This window comes from Gorilla gorilla, chromosome 9 (genome assembly GCF_029281585.2).
Source record: "Gorilla gorilla gorilla isolate KB3781 chromosome 9, NHGRI_mGorGor1-v2.1_pri, whole genome shotgun sequence".
In the NCBI taxonomy this organism is placed as follows: Eukaryota; Metazoa; Chordata; class Mammalia; order Primates; family Hominidae; genus Gorilla; species Gorilla gorilla.
In genome coordinates, this window is record NC_073233.2 from 129,415,669 (window position 1) to 129,433,459 (window position 17,791).

Sequence of the window (17,791 nt, forward strand, 5' to 3'; positions counted from 1 at the left end):
AAAAAAAAAAGAAAGAGATCTTTCTGCCAGTTTCTCACCAACTCTTTCTTTTTCATCTGCTTTTCTCTGTATTCCAGGTGTACGTGTCTTACGACTATGGAAAATCATTCAAGAAAATTTCAGACAAGTTAAACTTTGGCGTGGGAAATAGGAGTGAAGCTGTGATCGCCCAGTTCTACCACAGCCCTGCGGACAACAAGCGGGTAAGGAAGTGGCCATCCCTCCTGTCCCGACTTCATGGGACTGGGTTTTGGAAAGATTGCTGCACTTAAGGGGGTGCTAGGAGATGGCGCTCTCTGTGATCTTTGTAGCATGACTGATGGCTAGTGAGTTTTTGTGCTAACCTCGGCATTTGTGACAGACTGCTGTTCTCAGGGTGGGTCTCTGCACAATCAGGCAGGCCAAATACTGGTCAGGCCGGATTTCTAGACAAACAGTGACAGGTTAAACCACAGAAAATCAGCCAACTATTATAATACCTTGCCCGACTCACAGATGGCAAAAATGTTTCCCAGGTACACTGAGAATAACCTTGCAGTCTAATTCATGTTTTCTAGGATACTATCAGTGTGTCTGCTTGCGTGCTTATGCGTGCTTGTATGCGTGTGTGTGCATGTACGTGCTTGTGTGCGTGTGAGTACCTGTGTGCGTGTGGGTACCTGTGTGTGTGTGCTTGTGTGCATGTGGGTAACTGTGTGTGTGTGCTTGTGTGCGTGTGAGTACTTGTGTGGATGTGCATGCTTGTGTGCGTGTGAGTACCTTTGTGTGTGTGCTTGTGTACGTGTAGGTACTTGTGTGCGTATGGGTACCTGCATGTGTGTGCTTATGCACGTATGGGTACCTGTGTGTGTGCTTGTGTGTGTGTGCAGATACCTGTGTGCATGCGTTGGTACCCATGTGCGTGTGTGGGTACCTGCGTGCGAGCGCATGCTTGTGTGCACGTGGGTACCCGCGTGCATGCGCATGCTTGTGTGCATGTGGGTACCTGCGTGCGTGTGTTGGTGCAACCCTCTGTCCCCCGGCCTCTGAACCTGTACCGATATGGAAAAGAAAACCAAGGCAGCAGATATTGCTATGCCTCCTGCTTTGTTTTCCCAGCTGGCTGGCCCTGGGGGTTTGTTTCTTCAGTTAGGCAATTTGATTTGAGGAAGCGTTGACCCTGGGCCCCCAGGGAGGTGGAGGCGGGAGGGCAGGAACGGGGCAGCCGGCAAGGCTTTCCTGCCGGTTGGGTAGCTCTTAGCTCGGAGAGTTGTATTTCGTTGCTTTCTTCCCTACTCTTGTGTTACCGTGTTTGTTTCCAGGCCAGATCTTCTACGGAAAGACCCTTAGTAGAAAAACTAAGAGAAACATTCTAGTAGCAAAAGCTTTCTGCTCCAGAAAGGAACAAGCAAGCAAGATCTACAGGGTCCTCCTTCCAGTCCCTAGTGCTGGCTTCTCAGGTTGCTTGAGGTCTCCTAGCAGGGGCTGCATTCAAAATATTTAGCGACTGGTGTGGCTTGGGCACTGACCAATCAGAACAAATCCTGTCTGGAGGAGGCTGGGTCCTGGACGTCCCCTGCTGGGCCATGCATTAACTTTTGAGTTGCTGAATTTCAGGGAGATCCTGGGGAAGGGACCAGGCCATGGGAAGTGTTGTGGGGTAGGCTTAGGAAGGGCCACTTAAGGGTTTCAGGGCAGCGGCTGTTGACCAGGTGGTACAGAGCAGTTGTTTTTTAACAACTGGAATGGTCATTACTGGTACATACTTGTTAAAATATCAGCTCTGCCTGATGATCTCAGAGTGGAGTGGCAGTTAGGAGCAAACTTCCCTTTCTTACCTAACTCCAGGGTGACAGAGTAATTTTTCCCCCTGAGATGAAAAGCAAGGAGAAGGTGTTGGAGGGAATTGGCCCCATAGACGGGTCAGCCAGCCTTTGTGCCCCTTTGCCCCACCACACAGTGTGGTCCCCGGGACTCCCAGAGAGGGGTGGGCCCCACTGCTTGCCTTGCCTTTGGCTCCTCCGTGAGGTGAGGAGCCCTGCCCAGGGTCCAGCTCATAGCTGCCTCTTCTGTGGATGGATCCACATGCGCCCTGCCTCTCAAGAATCAAATTACACCTGCTGATGTGTTGTATGCTTGGAAATGCAGAGTGGATTTTGTGTTCTCACACAGAAATAACTATGAGAGGGAAAGCATTTGTTAATTAGCCAGATTTAACCATTAAACAATGTATGTATGTTTTTAAACATTATGTTCTACATGATAAATACATATAATAGTATGTCTATTTAAATAATTAAATTTGAAAAAAAAACTAATCAAATATTATCATAAGTAATGATAAAAACCACAATTTCATTTGCAGCAAACTAATAACACCTGGATTTCTCAATTTATTAAGTTGTACTTACCTGATGCTGATGATGATTACTATATTTACACATTGTCTCAGAGCTGACTCTTGCAGAGGTTGTGGCCTCGAAAATGCCTTGTTGTCCCTCTGGAATCTGTCTTTTCAGCTTCATCTCCTCCTCCTCACCTCCTGCTGTGGTGCACAGATACCTATAGGCAGGCTTCATCTCCTCCTCCCCAGCTCCTCCCCTAGTGCACAGATACCTATAGGCAGGCTCCATCTCCTCCTCCCCAGCTCCTCCCCTAGTGCACAGATACCTATAGGCAGGCTCCATCTCTTCCTCCCCAGCTCCTCCCCTGGTGCACAGATACCTATAGGCAGGCTCCATCTCTTCCTCCCCAGCTCCTCCCCTGGTGCACAGATACCTATAGGCAGGCTCCATCTCCTCCTCCCCAGCTCCTCCCCTGGTGCACAGATACCTATAGGCAGGCTCCATCTCCTCCTCCCCAGCTCCTCCCCTGGTTCACAGATACCTATAGGCAAGCTCCATCTCCTCCTCCCCAGCTTCTTCCATAGTGCACAGATACCTATAGGCAGGCTCCGTCTCCTCCTCCCCAGCTCCTCCCCTAGTGCACAGATACCTATAGGCAGGCTCCATCTCTTCTTCCCCAGCTCCTCCCCTAGTGCACAGATACCTATAGGCAGGCTCCATCTCCTCCTCCCCAGCTCCTCCCCTAGTGCACAGATACCTATAGGCAAGCTCCATCTCCTCCTCCCCAGCTCCTCCCCTAGTGCACAGATACCTATAGGCAGGCTCCATCTCTTCTTCCCCAGCTTCTTCCATAGTGCACAGATACCTATAGGCAGGCTCCATCTCTTCTTCCCCAGCTCCTCCCCTAGTGCACAGATACCTATAGGCAGGCTTCATCTCCTCCTCCCCAGCTCCTCCCCTAGTGCACAGATACCTATAGGCAGGCTCCATCTCCTCCTCCCCAGCTCCTCCCCTAGTGCACAGATACCTATAGGCAGGCTTCATCTCCTCCTCCCCAGCTCCTCCCCTAGTGCACAGATACCTATAGGCAGGCTTCATCTCCTCCTCCCCAGCTCCTCCCCTAGTGCACAGATACCTATAGGCAAGCTCCATCTCCTCCTCCCCAGCTCCTCCCCTAGTGCACAGATGTCTATAGGCAGGCTCCATCTCTTCTTCCCCAGCTTCTTCCATAGTGCACAGATGCCTATAGGTGGGTTCTGACTTCCTTTCTGCTTGTTGTGGGTTGTGGTGAACAACTGCTAAGGCCACAAGTCTGAAGAGTCAGAAGACAGGACAGATGATGTTTTGGACTTGGAGGAGGAGGGTTAGTGCAGGCAGAGGACTGGGGCTTTGGGAGCACTGGATCTGGAGAAGGAGCAGAGCCGGGGCTGTGGTGTTTGGGGCAAGAGCAAGGGGAAACTGGAGGGTGATTGCAGTAAGGGAGTTTAGGTGCTGCACTGTGGAATGGGGGTGACATGTTTGCGGCCCAAGTGCTGTGTACCTCCGAGTGGTGTGTCTTAGATTCTTATGGGTGGATATTCTTTGGAGTTGGTGGGGATGGAGAAGTCAGGAGAAAAAAGGCTGCCTTCTTGGAGAATTTGTTGACAGTTGGACCTCAGGCCTGGAACAGGCTGAGTGGGTTGGTGGGGGCAGCATTCTCTGTAGATAGTTTCTAATTCCCCAGAGAAGGCTGCTCCTCACCACCCCACCAGACTCTCAGGAAGGAAATGATGACTCTTAACAGTGCTGATTGCTTCTGTTACTTTTGCCTTTGTCCCCTGGAAGGCAAATTGCCCCACCAGACCTACCACTTCCTGAGAAAAATCACACAAGGCTGGGTGCCTTGCTGTCAACAGCAGGGCGCTCTGCCTAGGCAAATCACCCAGGTGAAAATGCGAGCTGCCAAGGAGCATTTGAAATGGTTGAAATGAATGTTAGCAGCTGCTTGGAAAGGTTAAGGTGTCAGGAAAGGGCAGCGTGGATGTCTAGGAGCATGAGTGCCTGTGGAAGGGGAGAGAAGGTGCTAGCGTGGCATCCAGTTCCAGTCCGAAGGCTTTGCCTTGTGATGGAGATGGTGCTTGTGGGCCCATGTGAGTTTTGGGTCTATTTCTGCATTAGCCAGCAGTCCCACTTCCTTCTTGGTCTCTTGTGTGCTGCCCCGAACCATTGTGCAGTGCTGGCCACATGGCAGTTCTGCCAACATTGTGGGGCCCCTGAGATTGGTCAGACAGAATTGAAATATGTTTGGCGCTGTTATTTGCTTACTTAATAATTTTTAAAAAATAGAGACAGGGGTCTTGCTCTGCCATACAGCCTGGGCACAATCATAGCTCACTGTAACCTCAAATTCCTGGGCTCAGGTGATCCTCCTGTCTCAGCCTTCCAAGTAGCTGTGACTACGGGCCAGCGCCACTGCATATCTGGGGCTTTTTAAAAAAGGCCACTGAATGTACAGTTAGGCCTCACAGCCTCAGCCTCAGACTCAGCAGAAGCAAGAGCCAGTCCTGCCTTTTTCCAGGCAGAGGTTGGTCCTAGGTAAAATTTCATTCCCACCTTCTAGAGGGATGTTCCTTCATTGCCTTCTCTGCCCTTCCTCCTCTCATTGTACTCTTGGTTTCTCCACTTGAAACTGGAGAAAGTCACTTATGCTAATAGACTGTGGATACATTCTATAGCTTAGTTTGTTTTCTTTCCAGAGGTATTTGTATTTTCAGAGGAAACACAGCTTTTAACCAAAGGAGGAAGCTCCTCTGGAATATTAAGTTACTGCAAAGAGGGTTGGAGAGATTGGGGTACACAAAGGCACTCCTGAAATTGCATAGTTTGGGAAGCACCTTGTAGGTCAGCTCTTGGTCAGTCTGTAGGTTTGGCCTCCAGTAAACTTGACAGCCAGGCAGCACAGAGACTTAAAAGCCAGGGTGAAATACTGTGTCTTCCTAACATGTACATATCTGACCCTTTGTATCACAGCATGAGGTACCATGTGCTCAAGTGATGAATGTAACCTACAAATAATAGAGCTAGGGGAATCAAATGAGGTTGGATCATAGAAGCCAAGTCTTCATGGGGTACTTAGGATTTGATATGAGCTTCAAGGATGGGCATGTGACCCCAGTAAGTAGAGGAGAGCTGGCAGGAGCCCTCAAGCAGGAGAAGGGCGTCAGCAGAGACTGCAAAGTGCCAAAATGTGGTTTCTGTGCAGGACAGTGAGGAGATTCACTTCTTGGTGGTGGAGAGTTTGTATTGAGCTGCTGTGCAATGTCAAACAGGCCTGTGTCTGAAGATGGAGATTGTCTTCTGCTTTGAGGGCTGAACAGAGCTAGGAAAGAATATTTGAGTAGGGGTGTAAATGAATAGTGTCCTTTAGGGAAGTGTGTCTTCTGGCAATATTCTTGACTTTCCCTTTTAGCAGGGAAAGATTAGGGAAGAGTCTAGAAAGGGAACTATTGTGGCAGTGTAGGCATGAAGTTGCTCAATCAAACCTGGTATCACCCTCTAAGTATTTCATTTAGGCCCTGGAAGACATGAGGATGAAGAAGACCCATTGCCTGCCTCCAGTTTGTTTAGTCTCTAGTGAAGACGTGGGCCATGCCAATAGCACTGAGAGGAAAAAGGAAGGCACATATTTTGAGAAAGATTTTAAAGGAAAACAAAACAGGTTTGGTGACTGATAGAGAGTGAGGGCCAAAGGGAAGGACTGGAGTAAAAACCCATCTCTGCTTGTGAGTAGTGGGGCTGGGAGAAGGCATAGCAGGCAGGGGACTTGGGACATGGGGAGGGAGAATTGGGTTTTGTTGGGAAAGTTTTGAAGAACTCAAGTTTTGCGTGTAGTAAAATATCTTGGCCCATCAAAAGTGGAGATGGTGAGAAGGTCAACAAAAATGGAATCTCTGTAAGAATTGAGGGTTAGACTGTAGATTTGAAAGTCATGCCATGCTTGTTCTTTTGTTTCTGAGACAGGGTCTCACTTCATCACCCAGGCTGGAGTGCAGTGGTGTGATGTTGGCTCATTGCAACCTCTGCCTCCCAGGTTCAAGCGATTCTTGCACCTCAGCCTCCTGAGTAGCTGGAATTATAGGTGCACACCACCATGCCCAGCTAATTTTTTGTATTTTTAGTAGAGATGGGGTTTTGCCATCTTGGCCAGGCTGGTCTCGAACCCCTGACCTGAAGTGATCTGCCCACCTTGGCCTCCCAAAGTGGTGGGATTACAGGCATGAGCCACCCCGCCCGGCCCCATGCTTGTTCTTAAGGGCGGTGGTTGAAGCTTTGTGAAAGGATAAGCCAAGGTTAGCAGCAAAGGATGGAAGAAGAATGAGGTTATATGAGTGTAGGGAGTGGGGAGGACTAAGGAGCCAGCAGAGGAGAATCAAGGCTTGAGATGATCAGGGGCTGGGGATGGAGAGGTGAAATGAGAGGGTGCTGTGGATTAGGAGAAAAGGCACACAAATGAGTTAAATGGTACAAGGTAAGACCTATGAATGAAGTTCAGGAAATATTGCCGTTTTGTTAAAAGAGCTGTTAAGGGGTGAGATGTGAACATGTGAACCAGTCAGATATTGACGTCAATGCTGCCTAGTCCTGCGTCACCTTGGGCAGTAAACTACTCTCAGTCTCAGTGTCCTCATTATTAAAAGAGTGTATAACGGTAATATCCAAAGCACTGAGTCACTGTGAACCCTGAATGAGATAGGGCATGCCAAACTTTTAGCTCAGTGCCTGGCATATAGGAAGTGCTCTTGAAAACGTTTAGCTATTACCATGGACAATAATACATTCTATGACGGGGTGCTTGATTTTTGGATTCTCCAATGTGAGGCTGCAGGAAGCCATGGAACAGATTTCTGGGGAAATCTTTTCAAATTGAGAATGCTTCCTTCCCCAATAACCTAGGTGGTTTGGGAGCAGGAAGATGGACTATGTTATTTCTGGGGAATACTTTTATGCCAGAAATTATGATGATCCTCTTAGGATCATAACTGTTTTTTATAACATTGCATTTTATTGTAGTTTTTGCTTTCAAAACATTTACTACCTTTTCCAGTTCGATTTAATGAGGCTTCTGCAGAGTTTAGAGATTTACCTGAGATGCTGGGGAGGAAACATGAGACAGCGAATCCACAAAATATGTCCCTGGGAAGTTTATGGTCTGGATTTGGGGAGAGAGTGCAAATGAAAAGGAGTGAGCACATCTGAAAGCAGCATGAGACAAGTGCAAAGTGCTGGTCCACACCGAGGCTGTGGCGCTGAAAGGTTTCAGAGCTGGAGATTGATCTGGGTCAGGTGGAGTCCATTCAAGAAAGTGTCCTTGGGCTTATCCTGCAGGATTGCTTGACTTCTAGGATGTCAATGACTGGGTGTGGGTAGAACTAGGTCCCTGTTGCTCTGGTTTCTGATTCATAATCTCCTGAGCCTTCCTCATTCTTCCAGGAGCAGGGACCGGCCTCCGGTCTTGCCAGGTGTGCATGCGAGGCCTTACATCATCTGTCCTTCCCAGCCTTGTTTTCTGGTTATTTCTCTCAGGCCCTCAAGACTGTCACTGGGTGCAGTGGCTCATGCCTGTAATCCCACCACTTTAGGAGGCCGAGGCAGGCTGATGGCTTGAGCTCAGGAGTTTGAGACCAGCCTGGGCAACATGGTGAGACTCTGTTTCTTTCTTTCTTTCTTTTTTTTTTTTTTTTGAGACGGAGTCTCACTCTGTCGCCCAGGCTGGAGTGTAGTGGCACGCTCTTGGCTCACTGCAAGCTCCGCCTCCTGGGTTCACACCATTCTCCTGCCTCAGCCTCCCGAGTAGCTGGGATTACAGGCCCCCACCACCATGCCCGGCTAATTTTTCGTATTTTTAGTAGAGATGGGTTTTCACCCTGTTAGCCAGGATGGTCTCGATCTCCTGACCTCGTGATCCCCCCGCCTCAGCCTCCCAAAGTGCTGGGATTACAGCCGCGAGCCACCGCGCCCGGCGGTGAGACTCTGTTTCTACAAAAAAATACAAAAACTTAGCTGGGTGTGATGGCACACACCTGTAGTCCCAACTACCTGGGAGGCTGAGGTGGGATGACCTTCTGAGCCCGGGGAGGTCAAGGCTGCACTGAGCCATGATTGTGCCACTGCACTCCAGCCTGGGCAACAGAGTGAGACCTTGTCTCAAATAAACAAGACTCTCATCAAACCCATGCTATATCTCTTTCCCCCCTTTGTGCCCAAACCCACACTGCCCTAGACGTGGAATATTCTTTCCCTGCGGGAGTCTCACCTGCCCTTTGAGGCCCACGTCTTCCATGGAATCATTTCTCATCTCTCAGCCTGGAGAGGCACTCATAGGACTCTGGTCATGGCCTCTCATTCAGCCTTACTTTCTCTTGACTGATGGTTAGCCCTGGACATGTCTGTCTCCCATGTTAGATTTTGAGCTACTTGAGGGAAGGCATCTTGGGTTTTTGTGGCAGCTCCTGAGCGTCTGGTCCGTGGTGGGAATGCAGCACACATGTGTTAGGTTGAATTGCCTGGATCCTTCTCCCCAGGGAATTCTTTCAGCCACAGCCACTATCCAGCCTAAATTGTTCAGATTCACTCATCCACACAGAAGCTAAGTAGGATGAGGCCCGTGCTCACCAGAGCTACTTACTGCTCTGCCCCAGAGTGAGCCTGCCAGCCACAGTGGCAGCCTGGTCCCCAGAGCTGCCAATCATCTGGCATAGCAGCAAGAAGGAGAAGCTTATCTTCTTAGATGGAAGTGATTTTAGTGCTTTTCCTGGAAAGCCATGTCCCATAGCTGCTTGGAGGATGCAGGGAGACTCAACCATCCCATCTGTGTTAGCCAATCTGAAAAGTAGGGCGTCTGTGTCCCAGATGCCAGTAACTACCGTCTGGTTGTGACTGAGTGACCCACTAGGGAGTGGGAATTGCTAATTCCATTGAAAGGAAAAAACAGAAAGGCCCACTTCATTACCTGGTTAAACAAGCCCACCTTGTAGCTTCATCCCGGTCCATCTCCAGGCCTCCTCTTTCGCTGAGCCTTGTTTGGAGTATGCCAGTGTCTTTTTATTGCCAAGAGATGGGGAGAAAGCCATTGTGGAAGCCCTGTAAGGTTGTGGTGCCTTGTTGGTGCCAGCTGGCCCCTGCACATGTGTGTACTCGTGTGGACTCGCACATGGTTTAGGGGAGTGTTGGGCAGCTCTGGACAGGGCCTGCTCTGAACTTACCTGTTTTCCCTTGCAGTACATCTTTGCAGACGCTTATGCCCAGTACCTCTGGATCACGTTTGACTTCTGCAACACTCTTCAAGGCTTTTCCATCCCATTTCGGGCAGCTGATCTCCTCCTACACAGTAAGGCCTCCAACCTTCTCTTGGGTTTCGACAGGTCCCACCCCAACAAGCAGGTAAGAGGGCTTTCGGAACCCAGTTGCATGGGGCTCCTCTAGTTTTCTCCTCTGCCTGTGTGGATTGTGCGTCCTTTGAGTGACCTCGCCTCCTGCCTCTCCCTCCTTCTCTCTCGGGCCTAGCCTTTGTAGCTACTATTTCACTTACCAGGGCTCAAGAAAAATATCTCCTCCTGGCACTCTCAGTTGGCAGCCCAGCCAGCCATCAGCACCCAGCACTTGGCAGGCCCTGTAAGTTAAACATCATGCCCTTCTCCATGCAGTTGCGCCTTTGTTAGCCCTTGGGGTAAATCGAGGCTCTGGAATTTAATCAGAGAGAGAGCCAGGTAGAGAAAGCTGGAATCCGAGCTCTTCAGGGACCTCTTGTTGAATTTCTGTTCTGCTTTCTCCATCCTCCACCTTAAACACTGCTTTTGCCTCCCATTTATTTGAAGTTACCACTGACAGTAATAGTCTTCCTTCGAGTGCGTGCGTGTGTATCATATAAATGTGTGTATTTTCCTCCTTCAACCCAGGTTTGAAGGAAATCTGAGAGATAAGGAAAGAGCCTGAGTAAGATTTATATCTCAAGGTTGAAGCTTGCCAAGTCAAGGATATTAGTTTGGCAAAAATCTGTGAAACTTGTAGATCCTGTATGATTGGATTTACAGTGAGCCTTGAATGTTTTTGCTCAGAGAAACCTTGGAACGTTTTTTTGCAGGTTGTTTAACCAAAACACAGATCTGTTTACCTTTGCTTGCCTTAGGGAGTAACCTAAGTATGGGCTGGGTCAGTTTACCAGCGGAGGGGGAATTATTGTTATTTTGGGTTTCCTGCTTCTTAATACATGGTTGCTAGGGCCGGAGGAACCCTCAGATTCCATCTGTAGAAGTTGAGGGGCTTTGGCAAAGATCAGCAGGTTAATTCCTCATTGCCACAGCCGTGTATTCAGTTGGTTCTCTGTGGGGCTCTGTACTTAGCTGGTGTCCTCTGCATTCATCTTTAATTATCAGGGCCCATTACTGTTGTTTTCTTCCTCTTTTGTGTGTGTGTTAAAATACTCATAACGTACAATTTGCTGTTTTGACCCTTTTAAGCATGCAGTTTAGTGATATTGAGTATATTCATATTGTTTTGCAGCCATCACCACCATCCATCTCTAGAACACTTTTCATCTTGCAAGACTGAAACGCTACACCCATTAAATAATACCTCTCTGCCCCCAGCCCCTGGCAACCACCATTCTACTTTCTGTCTCTATGCTTTTGCCTACTCTAGGTACCTCCTAAGTGGAATTATATACTATTTGTCCCTTTGTGACGGACTTATTTCACTTAGCAGAATGTCCTTAAGATTAATCCATATTGTAGCATGTGTCAATTTTTTTCTTTTTAAAGCTGAATAATATTCCATTGTATGCATAGACCACATTTTGCTTATTTGCTTATCCCTCATGGACACTTGGATTGCTTCCACGTTTTAGCTGTTGTGAATAATGCTGCTATCCATGAAAGGTTTTTAAGGACACTGTTTCTTCGTTGAAAAGTGCTGAGTATAATCATCCTTTGGTTTTTACCATTACCTAGAGGCTAGTCTTGAGTGAAATATAATTTTTGGTAATCCGTAAATGGAAGGCAAGTCCTACTCATTTTTCCTTCCAGTTGCTATTGAGAGAACACATAGGTGCACAGTTGTCTTTCCTTTCTTGCCCTTGTTTGCTTTTGGAGCAACTGAGCTGGCTTTGGCAGTCTCAGTGCCTGCCTTCACAGACAGCATGTCATGGAAGGTGGGATTTCAGCGGGTGTTTGATGGTGATGCCATTCAGGTTGTATTATACATGCCTCTTGCATCATGACCACTTGTCTTTGCAGCTGTGGAAGTCAGATGACTTTGGCCAGACCTGGATCATGATTCAGGAACATGTCAAGTCCTTTTCTTGGTAAGTTGTGTCATCTAAGAAATCTTGATGTACGTAACCTCCTTTCTCCAGTTCTAGCTCCTTCATGGTGGACAAACTGCCCTCCCCTGAAATGTCAATATATTCAGGAAATATATTTTTCCAGATCTGAGAATTAGAGCTGCAAGTACAGTGATCTCACTGGGGGAGAGAGTAGCGAGGAGGAGAAAGTAAGGTATTTATGAGAGGAGTGGTAGAGCTTTTGCATTTTTCAATCAATCAGGGAACCCAGGGGGATCTTGAGGCCCTTGCATGTTTGTAGAGTTTCATTTTTAGAGCATCATATTAGAAGTGGGAGTTTTTTCTCTATATAAAATTCATGCATTTTGCTGGGTGCAGTGGCTCACGCCCGTAATCCCAGCACTTTGGGAGGCTGAGGTGGGCAGATCACCTGAGCTCGGGAGTTCAAGACCAGCCTGGCCAACATGGTCAAACCCTGTCTCTACTAAAAATACAAAAATTAGCCGAGCATGGTGGTATGTGCCTATAAATCCCAGCTACTTGGGAGGCTGAGGCAAGAAAACTGCTTCAACCTGGGAGGCAGAGGTTGCAGTGAGCCGAGATCGCATCACTACACTGCAGCCTGGGCGATACAGTGAGACTCTGTCTCAAAAAAAAAAAAAAAAAAAATTCCTGCATTTGTTCATAACATTTTCTTGAATGTCTGTTAAATATAAAACCTACTAGATTCTTAAGGGTATAAGAAGTTGAATAATTTATGGATATAGTTATTAAGGAGAGGTAAGGAAAGACATTTCAGGCACGTAACACACATTGTGAAAGAGGCACAGAGGTAACAGACATAGTATGAGAAGCTAGAGAGAGGATTTATCCTTCCAGATGGGAGGATCATAAACAGCTGTGTAGAGGAGGTGGTCCTTGATCCAGGATGTGCACAACAGGTAGGATGTCCCTGTGTGGAGGTGTGGAGGACAGGAATTCCAGGCAGAGGAACAAAGTGACTTGCCAAAGGCACAGGGATGCGCCAATGTGGTGCTTCGGTAGAGAACATGAACTCCTAATTTTGGACAGTGTATTGGGTGAAGTTTTGAAAGGGAAGTTGGTATTAGAATCTGCATTGCTTGATAAAGGAATTTGGGCTACATTCTGAAAGCAATGAGGTACCCCTGTAGTTTTTTGAGAAGAGGAGTGAAATAAACAGGCTGTACTTCAAGAAGTACTTCTAGAAGTAAATAGTAATATACTTATCGTAATTTACTATTACAGTGATAAAGTAGTATAGGATCTTGAATTATATGAATTTGTACATGTGCAGGCAAATGTGTAGGACAGATTTCTAGGAGTGGGTATGCTGGGTCAGTGGGTTTATCTAACAGCTATCCATTCACTCACATGGATGACTGATAGATATTGCAAACTTGACCCCTCGCAAATTGACTCTTGATCTTCACCACCCCAAATCAGCTCCACCTATAATTTTTCTCATTTGCTCAGGCCAAAATCTTTGGAGTCATCGTTGATTTCACATTTGTTTTATGCTTAAATTCATTCTATCAGGAAATCCTATTGGCTTCACCTTCAGTATATATCTAGAATCTTCTACTCAGGTACCACTTCTAGTGCCAGCCTCCAGTGTCATAGCTCATTAGTCTCCCAACTAGTCTTTCTGCTTTTACTCTTGTTTTTCTATCATTAATTCTCAGCATGTGGTCAGTTTGAGTCTATTCAAATAAATTAGATCATTTTGTTCCTCTGCTTTGAACCCTTTAATGCTTCATCATTTCTCTCAGATTAAATGTCAGATACCTTCTTACCACAGGGAACAGGATATTTGCAATTGCTGTTTTCTCTGCCTAAAATGCTGTTACCCAAGATATACTTACTGCTTACTCCCTTACCTCATTCCAGTCTTTGCTCAAATAACATCTTCTAAATGAAGCCCACCTCATTTATGCCCACCTTAGGATCCTATTTAAAATTGCACCTGGCCAAGTGCGGTGGCTCATGCCTGTAATCCCAGCACCTTGGGAGGCCGAGGTGGGTGGACCATCTGAGGTCAGGAGTTCGAGACCAGCCTGGCCAACATGATGAAACCCCATCTCCACTAAAAACACAAAAAGTAGCTGGGCATGGTGGCGGGCGCCTGTGGTCCCAGCTACTCGGGAGGCTGAGGCAGGAGAATCGCTTGAACCCGGTAGGTGGAGGTTGCAGTGAGCTGAGATTGCGTCACTGCACTCCAGCCTGTGCGACAGACCAAGACACTGTCTCAATAAATAAATAAATAAATAATAACTGTCTTAATGAATGAATGAATGAATAAAAATAAAATTGCACCTACTCCCCCATTACTCCCAATCTCCTGTACTGTGTTCTGTTCTGTTTTGCAGAGCACTTTACCACATTCTAATATACTATTATTATGCTTATTATTTGTCTTTCTCCCTTCAATAGAATGAAAGCTTCCCAAGGGCAAGGACTTTTGTAAGTTTTGTGCACTGATATATCCACAGTGAATAAATCCTTAAAATTGTAACTTTGGTAGAGAGTGCCAGATTTGATATAGAAAGTGTCAAGTTTGCACTCATCTCAACAATATAGAATAGTGTCTCCCTCCACAGCCAATGTGTTAGGGAAGAAATATTATCTCTGTGGTTTAATTTGCATTTTCCTTATTATGAGTTAGAACATCTTTTAATCTGCTTAAGGGTCATTTTTTTTTTTTTTTTTTGAGACGGAGTCTTGCTCTGTTGCCCAGGCTGGAGTGCAGTGGCGTGATCTCGGCTCACTGCAACCTCCGTCTCCAGAGTTCAAGCAATTCTCTGCCTCAGCCTCCTGAGTAGCTGGGATTACAGGTGACTGCCACCATGCCTGGCTAATTTTATTTATTTTTATTTTATATTTTTTAGTGAGAGTCTCACTCTGTTACCCAGGCTGGAGTGCAGTGACACTGTCATAGCTTACAGCAGCTTCAAACTCGGGCTCAAGTGATCCTCCCACCTCAGCCTCTCAAGTAGCTAGGACTACAGGCATGTGCAGCCATGCCTAGCTAATTTTTACATTTTTTTGTAGAAAGGAGGTCTCCCTATGTTTCCCAGGCTGATCTCAAACACCTGGCCTCAAGCAATCCTCCCACCTTGGCCTTCCAAAGTGCTGGGATTATGGTTTGTTTTATTTATTTGTTTGTTTGTCTGTTTAAGTATGACCAGGTTGGAGTGTAGTAGCATGATCTTGGCTCACAGCAACCTCTGCCTCCCGGATTCAAGTGATTCTCCTGTCTCAGTCTCCCGAGAAGCTGGGATTACAGGCACCCACCAACATGCCAGGCTAATTTTTGTATTTTTAGTAGAGATGAAGTTTCACCATGTTGGCCAGGCTGGTCTCGAACTCCCAACCTTAGGTGATCCACCCACCTTGGCCTCCCAGAGTGCTGAGATTACAGGTGTGAGCCACCATGCCTGATCTCATGCCTGTTTTCTATTTGATTATTAGTCTTTTCATTGTTGGTTTCAAGGAGCTCTTTATATATTCGAGATTAGCCCTTTGGCTGTGATATGAGATAGATCATATGTGTGTGTACGTATATTTCTATCTCCTAGTTTTTCATTTGTTTTTAGACTTTTACTTGTAATTTTAGTCCTCACTAAGTGTAATGGTCCCAGAAGATGTAGATACTGCCTTTGTTTCTTTTAGTTCTCCATGTAAAGTGAAATGTCTTTTAGTTGGTATTGCTTCCTTAGTAATAGAGGATGGTAAAGATGGAGCTGGTATGTTGAGGAGCCTTACAGCTGACCATCATCAGACACCCATAGACTCTGTTTATGTTTCCACAGAGGGCAGCTGTTTCTCACCCTTTTGTTATTTTCCTTGAGCAAAAGTTGTGGGATCTTAGTGAAATTATAACCACAGTCTCATCCAAGGACACACTCTGCTCAAGGAGAACCATTAGAACTTTCTTCTGCTTTATTTGAATTTTAAGGGAAAAATTGTTCTTTTATCTGCTTAAGAAACTATAAATTAAGAGGGAAAACCAGCAGAATTACTAGATAAGGGAACATACAATTTAGAAATTTTAAGTTCTAAAATCATATTGTACCTTCTGCCTCTGTGTAGATATACAGATATCCTGGGAGAAAGGACTGGTTTATCTCATTGAAGCTAATGACATGTCAGTTAGGGGATTTTAGGCTATTTGTGGGATTTCTCCCCCTAGGTTTCCCCATAATAAGTGAAAGTGTAATCTAGTCTCTCAGAATAATGATATACATTTGTTCAACAATGCTTGGCAAGTTGGGAGCAGCAGGAGTGGGAAAGCTAAAAATTTACATGGTCTGGAGCTTGAGATTGGCAAGACAGAACAGTGGAAGACCTGGAGGGGGCTGAGGGGACTCAAAGATACCCTGTGGAGTATCATTGAGGGATTTCAGGTGAGGCCAGGTGAGGCTGGTGACTGCTCAGAGATAGAGCAAGGATTGGAATTTCTCAATGAGGACGAAGACAATAGAAAGTAGGTGTCAGTGAGCGTAAGACATTGGAAGTCTAAGTGATTGCAAAGTATGAGAACTTGTAGGTGGAGCAGCTTGCAGAAATGGGAGGTCCAAATATGGATTTATGGAAGAAAATTGGGATGAAAGTCACAGTTCTTTCTATCTCTAGGTGTTGGCTGCTGCTTTTGGCTAGGAAGGAATAATAGAGGTGAGCTGGGTCTCAAAATAGCTCAATAAAGGTTCCTTCCTCTCTGCCGTTTTAAAAATACCAAGCAGCCTCATTTTAATTTGCATATCCTCTGGCTAGAGGAAGTACTTTAATCAGTACTTCTAATTGTGGAAAAGAAGAGAACATGCCACCATCCACCCACACATGCACACAGAGGATCTGATAATGAAGAATAGTGTTCTCCCACACTAGGACCAAAGCTGCTGGTTTCTCCGTTGCCCTAAGAATCCAGATTGTAGGGCAAAACTCAAGTCTTGCTCCCATTGTAAAAAGAAGCTCTTTTTTCTTTGTTTTTTCAAGACAGGGTATTGCTCTGTTGCCCAGGCTGGAGTGCAGTGGCACAATCATGGCTCACCCAGCCTCAAACTTCCAGGCTTCAATCCACCCACCTCAGCCTCCTGAGTAGCTGAGGCTACAGGTGTACGCCAGCATACCTGGCTAAATTTTTTAAATTTATTTTTTGTAGAGGTGGAGTCTCAGTATGTTGCCCAGGCTGGTCTTGAACTCTTGGATTCAAATGGTCCCCCTCCCTACCCTGGCCTCAGCCTCCCAAAGTGTTGGAATTACAGGTGTGACCCACTACCTCTGGCAAAAGAGGTTCTTGTTTTTCTGTTTCTTGTTTTCCTTTTTGGGAGGGGTGGGGGGAATATGCTCTTGACAGTATATCTCTGAAGGAATTTGACACGATTACCTTCATTATTCTGAGAGCCATCATGCATATGGGATTGTATAAGGGCAGTTACCTAACTGAGGCCTTCTGCTTTTCCTTGAGTCATCACTCTGTATTCTCACTACAAGACTATCTTCCCGACTTTACCATTTATTTTTTCCATTTGCTGAATGGTTCCCATGGCCTTGGTGTTCTTGAGAATGTTAGGAGACCTGGAGCAGATAAGTTGTCCTCTGAGCTGCTGTGTGGGGATTCTTGGGGGATCACTGGCTCAGAAGTTCTTCTCCAAGGTAGTTTGGCCTGGTCATTCTATGTTTTCATTTTGGATTAGCTTCTTGAATTGCCCCACAGATCCAATGCAGAAAGTATCTCTTCAGCTAGGAATACTATAGGGTAAAATGAAATCTAAGACATGGCCTTCCGAGGCATCTATACTGTGTCTAGGAAGCTCAGACAAATACATAATGGTGAACAATAAAATACAGTGTCTAAGAGGCATTACTGCATAAAGGAATAAGACTGATTCTAAAAAATCACCCAACTAAAGGGGTTTTATACCTTTGTTTGGAGTTCAAACTCATGTAAAAGGCTTGGAATTGGATGCTGCAGAGGGATGTTATTGCTAGTGTTGGGAGAAGAGAGGACGGCACTGAGGAAGGCTTCCTGGAAGATGAAGACTTGAACTTGATGACAGAGGAGAGTAGGAATTGGATGCTGCAGAGGGATGTTATTGCTAGTGTTGGGAGAAGAGAGGACAGCACTGAGGAA

General features: G+C 46.3%; 1 protein-coding gene across 6 annotated transcripts in view; it reads left to right on the forward strand.

The window, feature by feature from the left end:
• The window catches only part of SORL1 (sortilin related receptor 1), a 181,978-nt gene that overhangs the window by 27,325 nt on the left and 136,862 nt on the right, over positions 1-17,791 (forward strand). For all 6 annotated transcript variants that reach the window (XR_008669734.2, XM_055355797.2, XM_055355795.2 and 3 more), the window contains exons 3-5: positions 78-203; positions 9,582-9,743; positions 11,594-11,661. Coding sequence is in view for 5 of the 6 variants with exons in the window: in XM_055355797.2 (XP_055211772.2) it covers positions 78-203; positions 9,582-9,743; positions 11,594-11,661 (356 nt within the window). In the remaining variant the exon portion in view is untranslated. The remainder of the gene's footprint in view (positions 1-77; positions 204-9,581; positions 9,744-11,593; positions 11,662-17,791) is intronic.